General features: G+C 36.1%; 1 protein-coding gene across 1 annotated transcript; it reads right to left on the reverse strand.

Moving 5' to 3' along the window:
* Window positions 1-330: 330 nt before the first annotated feature.
* LOC147760016 (uncharacterized) lies at window positions 331-3,527 on the reverse strand. Its single transcript, XM_086996078.1, has 5 exons — window positions 3,024-3,527; window positions 2,646-2,805; window positions 2,090-2,211; window positions 1,496-1,673; window positions 331-1,180 (listed from the first exon to the last, which is right to left on the reverse strand). Exons 1-5 carry the CDS (start codon window positions 3,420-3,422, stop codon window positions 1,080-1,082), a joined length of 960 nt encoding a protein of 319 aa, XP_086852204.1. The 5' UTR covers window positions 3,423-3,527; the 3' UTR covers window positions 331-1,079.
* Between the last annotated feature and the right edge of the window lie 4,098 nt (window positions 3,528-7,625).

Below are 7,625 nucleotides of genomic sequence, written 5' to 3' on the forward strand. Positions count from 1 at the left end.
CAAATTATTATAGTGACCCAAACGCTTATAGCGGTCTGCGCAGTTTTAGAACTTTTATTGGTTGAACGTAAAATTGTATGACTTAGTTGTTTGGTTGGGATACAGACAAGCCACCCTCTTGTCATACGCCAATAAAGCACTTTTTTCATCTTAATTTTACCGTAAGAGTTACAAAAGAGAAAACAAAGTACCGGTGCATGTTTTACGACTCAGTGCTTCCCATTTTCGACAATTGTCGTCTTATCGCTATGATCAGAAATTCACTAACAAGACGCATGCCTGTATTTTGCCCTTAAGCGCTGGCTACTTACGTCTTCTTTGTGTATTAAATTAAAGAACGAACTAAATGATCATTATTTCGAGCAATGTGATACCTTGTGTACATTTATTAGGAAAGTATCAGTTACACGACATTATCTAAGCTGACTTTTTTTATTTCGGTTGCTTTGCGGAATGCAGTTGAAATGTCTTTCCACAATAGCGCTTTAAAACGAGGCTAATGTAATTATATTTCTGTTCCACGATAAGTCCGTAGAGTTGTTTAACTTAGTGTGAATGTCAGATGTCTATCAGTTTTATTGTTGGCTCCGAAGAGTCACGTTAGTGCACAAGTCCGCCGCTAGAGGACAGCAGACAAGCTGGAACAATTCCTGGTCTAAGGATGCGACAGGTGATCCAAGTTACGCAAAACAATTCCAACGCGTCAAACGCACTCCCGTATGTTGTAATGAAGTCGAAAAGAGTTTATGGTAGCTACTGATAAATGAGACAATTACTTTAATCCCGGAAAACACTGCATTTTGCTTTTCATAAATTTATCGTCACATATGTGCTAAAGCACTGGATTTAGAACCGTTTACTGGTAAAGTGAACGAGGAAAACAGCACACAGATAATCTGATCCCTGCCTCCCTCCCGTTCGTTTCCTCACATCCTTGTGCCTCGATCGTAATTCTGAAAATAAACTCGATTTCGTTGTAATTATATCCTTTAACATATAAACTCGATGTGACAAACGTCTTTTTCTCTTTGGACTGATATTCCCAAAATGACGTCCGTGAAATCAGCAACTTGGTGAAATCAACTCTGTTTACTGTTAATCTGTTGCAGTGTCACAGCTGTGACAACCAGGGCGAGTGTCACCACAAGGACATCAGGAGACGAGGACAGGACGCCAGGACCTGGAGACAAGACAACATGTTACATCGTGATTTACTTAAGTAGGTTTGTGTAAGTTCATTTGGGTGACACAGTACATGTCTATCTGGCACTTGTACAACAAATAAAAGAACAAGGAAATAATCTAAAAGAAGCAGAGAGATACATGAACAGAGGTAGATGGATATAAATATATTCAGACAGACAAACAGGTAGTCAGAAAGAAAGATAGACAGATAGGAAGAGAGAGAGAATAAATAAATAAATAAATAAATAAATACATTGAAAATAATACATTAAATAATCAACTAATCAAAAAAGAAATACACTTAACATACTGGAGCATATGGGCCCTTTCCGTATAAAGCCCTTCCTGCAGAAACATCGTTTTTCGTTATCCGGAAACTGGTGTTCGTCATGTGCAAGACGCTCTTCGTCCGTGACTTGTTTCCGCCCGATTTTCTTAATGCTAGCCATCGTCCGGACTTTAGGGCGGCATTCCATTCTCAGTTTATACTAGAAATGGACGGAAGATAAAAATGTAATTTGTTTGCCGTGGTCTGAAAACCTTTGTTTGCTTGGGTGTTGGAAATAATATGATAGGCATTCCAACTTTACATCTCGAACCGATTTTAGCAAAAGAAAATCGGCACAAGCTTGTTACCCAACAGGGGAAAATGTTACCTTAAACTGTATGTTTTTTCGAAGAGTTGTATATTCTCCAAGGAACATAATAATATTTGTTAAAAAAAATTAGTGCAACATGTGTACTAGTGTTATCGCACTGATTAATGTATCAATCAACTGATCAAGATCAAGGGTCTTTGTTGAAGGGTGTAAAAAGGCCTTGATTCAAAGACAGAAAATATTTGCTTCTCTTCAAAAATGGACTTTTCATCAATAATGTGATATTCCATTTGACCTTTACTGACCTTTCCATAAGATGGACATCCCTTAAAGTAGCCTGGACATACTGACCGCTCGTTGTCTCCTTGGATACAGTCGTCATCTCGGCGACATTTCTTACCGTAAAGACGCTTGGCTTTGGATTGAACTTGAAAGGAAATTATAAATACTTATAGAGATCTTTAAATATATACTTATACTTCTTTTCTAAATGTTAGGCTTTTTATTTTAATTTTAATGTTAGGCTTTATATTTATTGTAATTTTCGATCCAATACAAACGGTGTTCTAACATGGCGTTTTACGTGTAGAAATGACATAATCACTTAACATAAAAGAGTTTCTTACAATTAAAGGTATCCATAATTGGTAATTAAAGACTGCAGCATTTTAGTATTTTACAATATGCTCAGGTTTACTGTTCGCAGTTTAGAAAAACCGTTTATTATTTCATACTGCATATTAAAAAATCGCAACCAGGGAACATGTTAATATTTTTAATGTTTAACAAATTATACTTCAAGCTGGATTAAAATAAAGGCTGGCGCTTCTATAATTATGAGATATAAAAAACTGTACTCACTCATTTTAACGTTGCATTTGGACAGAAAACAGCAATAATTCCAGGTTTGTGCCCAGTTATTAGCGTTATTATCTAAACTACAGTAACTCTTCTGCTTACAGCCTTTCTTCACCGTGTAACTCTCCCAGCCATTACTACTGGTACGGCTAAAACAATCGTACTGGAACAGAACACTTTATTAATTCATATGATATAACGATGTGTTGTACATAGCCATTTGAATAGAAATATTGGTCAATGAATAAAAATCAGTAATATACAGTGTTCAAATACTAGTACTAAATGTCGCATTAGAAAAATCGCTAATTCATTTTATTTCATGTCTGTTTTTCAAATTCACAAAACTAAATGTATCTTATTTTGTTCCCTGATGCTTACCTTGGGCCAGTTGGGTGTGGTAGTCCGTATTGTTGTGGAAGTAAGGGCCATCGTCTGTGTTTCATAAGTAGTCCCATAGTCATCGTACTTCGATCTTCTGCCGCCATCTTTCTTACGGACCCTAGCGTCCCTGTCTTTGTCAAATCTATTACCGGAACGTGTCGTGAATTCCGACGGCAATGACGTCACAGTCACGTTACTGCGAGAAACAGCGAGATCTATTCTTTCATAATAGTTCTCATAAAAACTGTCGTCCTCCCTTTTCTGGCGATCTGTCTCTCCCAGCCCATCTTCAATGCTTCTTTGCGACCTTCGCGTTTTAGTATTTGCCCTTGGTCTTTCTTCGTATTCAAAATCATAGTCCTCTGCGTCTTCATAATCTTCGTCGTCTGCGTTCATGTAGTAATCCCGATCAAACTCTTCACAATATTCCAAGTGAGCTGTTTCCAAACATTTCACGTTGGCGTCGATTTCGTTAGCAGCCGTTCCCTCGCATGTGTAGCATTTAATGGCATCTTAGTGAAACGAAAGAAAAATATAAGACCGTTACTATGGTTTGTATCGAGAGGCTATATGAGTTTTACAGCGAGATCCCAAACCAAGCAAAGCCCCAGTAATAAATGTTATCGTTTTCTCTTCGAGACCAGTGACTTTAGTGTAAATCACAGAAAAAAAGCAGACCATGCTTTTAAAGAAGTGTTCTTCTTAAAAGATAAATTAATTTTTCTTTCCCTTCCTTTTTTTGAGGGGGATGACATTTCGCATTCAGTCATCTTCTCAGCATCATTTTAATGGGAAAAATTCTTAGATTTGCCGAACACGCAATAAAAGGATGTTTCATAGGAATCAGGCAACAGCTTGTTATTTCTCAACTCAAGGCCACACGTTTGTCATGATACATTTAAACCTTTTAACAAAGTTAAGTTTTAATGGTCTATAATATCTGCATGTATAATAATACTTAAGACGAATAATTCAATAGAAATTCTAATTCGCAAACACTAGATTTCTTGGCTAAGATATTTCCTAGACCAAAAATATAGTTTTTGAAGTTGAGTTCTACTTAAGGTGTGCACACTTAGACAAATCGGACATAATAGCATTAGAATTAAAACATACAGAAGAGAAACGGACTTACCGGCATAATAAGGAGCGTAAAAAATCACCATCAGAAGAAGCCTTATTTGATGCATTATTTGGTTAGGTAATAATTTTAAATGAGATCAATGAGGTTAAAAAATATCACACCAGTCGATAAAAAAACATTGACTTTCTCTTCTGTGACAGCAGCAGCAGCAAGCTGTTGAGAATGAGGCCAAAGTGGGTGAAAACTGCAAATGATGTCTCGCTGACGTCACAAGAGCTGTTAAAAATTACTTGTTATAATTTCGATTTTGATAGAGCTTGTTTTATGACATGACGCAATGGTGTTTATATATATAAAAAAGAAATGCGTTAAAGATATGAATAATTTAACAAGAAAAGATGAATAATTTAATAAGAAAACACAATCTTCCACTATTTTCTAATGCATGAGAAGTACGTTCTTCAGTTCGAAGTTTGAGAGAAGTTTGATCCAAACCCGCTTTTAGCTGACTATTCTTTATGATAGTTATTTACACGTTGTCCATAAGACGTCACACAGTCCCCCACCTGGAGCGCACCACCACCTGTGACAGGGGTGAGGTCGGCATAATTGAAGAATAAAAAGTCAACATTTGGCTTTAATTGATTCATTGTCGTCTTATACAGTACAGTGAAGACATCATGGCGATAAAACACAGACGCCTTGTGTACAAATTCGTTGTAGTTTAATTTTCTTCTCTCTCTCTGCAAGTGTGTGTGTGTGTGTGTGTGTGTGTGTGTGTGTGCGTGTGTGTAACTTGTCGCGCTTTAATATCTCAGTGAAGATTCAACATGTCAACCTTCCTGTACAAACGTGACTATTTTTGTGCAGAAATAAAGATAATGACTTGCTTGTCATAATTATAAACTATTGAGCAACTTTTTGGTTAAGGCATGATAACCCAGACGTCAATATGAACTAAGCCCGGTCCAAAGCAGCTCTTGTCTGAACCCGGCTTAGTGTTTTCATTTTCCTTTTTATATAATTGAAGTGAAGGAAGTTGGCAAAAAGGTCATCGGAGCATTTTTGGGGTGGGCCACGCTCCAAATATCACAGGTGCACATAAAGAGAGAACAGAATGGTAGAAGACAATATGCGATTTTAAGGTCGCATTCAGAACAGAGGATCCTTGGATCTACTTGATCCCGGATCAAATATGGCGGACCCCTTAGCAAGACTGTCTACATGAAAGCAAGACCGCCTATTCCTTAAATTTCGGCTTGGAGGTTTAATTGTTAGACTTCTGCAAGGAAGGCGCGTATGGAGGTTGGGAGACCATTAAGGGATTAGGCGGTCTTGCTTTCATGTAGTGTCCACCATATTTAATCCACAGACCAGTAGATCCAAGGATCATCTGTTGTGAATGCGGCCTAAGACATCAAAAAAAAAAAAAAAAAAAAAAAAAGAAATGAACGTAACACACAGTACAGATTATACATTAATTGTTGTGTGGACGGAGGGTATAAAATAATGTGGTATTGACGCAGCAAAGACCTAAATAAATAATTTAATAGATGAATAAATGTGTACCTTTCAACCAAAAGTGACTAGCTGTCGCTGTCAATAAGATAAAAAATCGAGTATGTATTGTCTTCGTCTGCACGTCTCCTGAGGTGAGACTATTTATGTCTACACCTGTGTTTATGTGATTAAATAATTAAAATCAGCTGTTTTACAGTTGAATTAGACTGAAAGAAAAGAGAATTCTAATCAGGTATCGGCTTATGTCAGAATTAAATAATGAATAGCCGAGGGTTCTTGTTACCTAAGCCGCTTTTCCCTTTTATTTGCTTTTCTTATTTCTTTTGTGTATTTTTGTTCCAAGGCTGACAAAATGCACACTGTGAAATGCCGAAGATTTATAAAAGAAGAAGAAACTTCAAGGAGTGGTCCCATTGCCGACAGATAAGGTCTTTTTATATTAAAAAATGATAAGAAATAAGACTTTGTTCAACTTGATGTGTTAAGATAAGAAGATGTAGTGCAGTTACTGATAGAAAAGGAACGGTACCTGACGAAATGCTCGCGTGCATTACCCGTTACAGTGCAGTACTATTAAAACAGGGGTCATGTATAGTTGTGTTAATAACACGACAAAATAAATTGATAAATAAGGATCAAATTATTAGTAGAATCTTCCATCCATGTCCGTGATCTTGTCAAAAATATACCTCCAACTTTTCTTACGTTTGATTTTAACCTCGCATTTTTTTGTGTATTTCTCCATCGTCACTTTGATGCATTTACTTCATGATCATTTAGTTGCTACACTTTGGTTTATAGCAATGGGCCTTGTGTTTCAATAGGTTGGTCAACAAAACTGGCTGTGAGATATCCTAATAGATTCAAACAGTGTACCTCTTATACATCCTACTTACTGCAACATATTGGAAATAAGATCAGCTGCATAGTGATAATTAACATTGCGGATCTGTTATGTGTACAATCCAATACTACACATAAAAAGACGCCAAAACATGACGTCTTTGGATTGAAATCAAATTTCCCCTCTACAACACTGGTCGATCATTAATTTCCTTCTTCAGTATTCTGGCACAGCGATACTCTAAATGAAGACGGTAACAGAAATGGATTGAAATTCTCCAAGCATGCTTTTACGTGGGATGGTTTCCGATGTTGTATTAGGGTGAAATGAAGGACAATGATGCGGACACATGCACCTTGTACTGAGTAGTGATGTCGTATTGACCAGTACGTCAATCATATTATGTGTTGTTCGTAAACCTCTGGTCATAAGCAGAATGAAAAGGAAGAGTCAAAGGTATCAGATCTTCAGTCGTATATTTTATATAGGCAAATAATGTTTAGCACCTCTTTAGGTGTCTCATTGTTCAGACCTGGAGTAGGTTTGTATAAGAAATAAATAAATAAATAAATAAATAAATAAATAATGAATGAATAAATAAGCAGGTAGCTCTATAGTTCTATTTTATGCAGAAAAAAGAAAAAAGTGCTACATAGAAATGTAAATTTGTGATTATAAAATATATATTGGAAGTTGCATATTTTTTTGCTCATTGAAAAGATCGGTATAATCGTAAAATTGAATCGAACTTCCAAGTAAATCTAACTATTTACAGCGGTATATATTAAAGCAATAAAACAAAACAAAAGCTCTGTTGGGATTTTGAGCCAGTAGCACTAACAAACTTGAAATATATGTAAACATCAATGATCAAAAATATTGATTAAAACAAAGTATTTAATTAAAATACAAATATACAAGTAAAAGGCCTTAAGTTAAATCAATACGCCATACACAGCGACTAATCAAAGTTAGTCAACAATACTGGTACACCGTGGAAAAATTATTAAAAAACTGATGCAAAGAATCAACCCAGTGCAATTAGTATGCCTATATATTGAGCAGAAGTAGTCCATTACCCACTGGCGTGATCGATACATTTGTTTTCCCGGTAGAAAACGTACTTAACCATTAAGTGCAATCTTATTTA

This window comes from Lingula anatina, chromosome 9, assembly GCF_051362555.1.
Source record: "Lingula anatina isolate TDL-2025a chromosome 9, LinAna3.0, whole genome shotgun sequence".
Taxonomy (NCBI): Eukaryota; Metazoa; Brachiopoda; class Lingulata; order Lingulida; family Lingulidae; genus Lingula; species Lingula anatina.

What these genes read in the sequence shown, in the direction of transcription:
- LOC147760016 (XM_086996078.1), bottom strand. Translation starts at nt 3,422, where the DNA reads ATGAACGCAGACGACGAAGATTATGAAGACGCAGAGGACTATGATTTT. An exon ending in CAAATGCAACGTTAAAATGA is followed by an intron (nt 2,212 to 2,645) that starts GTGAGTACAGTT and finishes TTTCCTTTCAAG; the next exon opens with TTCAATCCAAAGCCAAGCGT. An exon ending in GAAAGGGCCCATATGCTCCA is followed by an intron (nt 1,181 to 1,495) that starts GTATGTTAAGTG and finishes TCTTGTCTCCAG; the next exon opens with GTCCTGGCGTCCTGTCCTCG.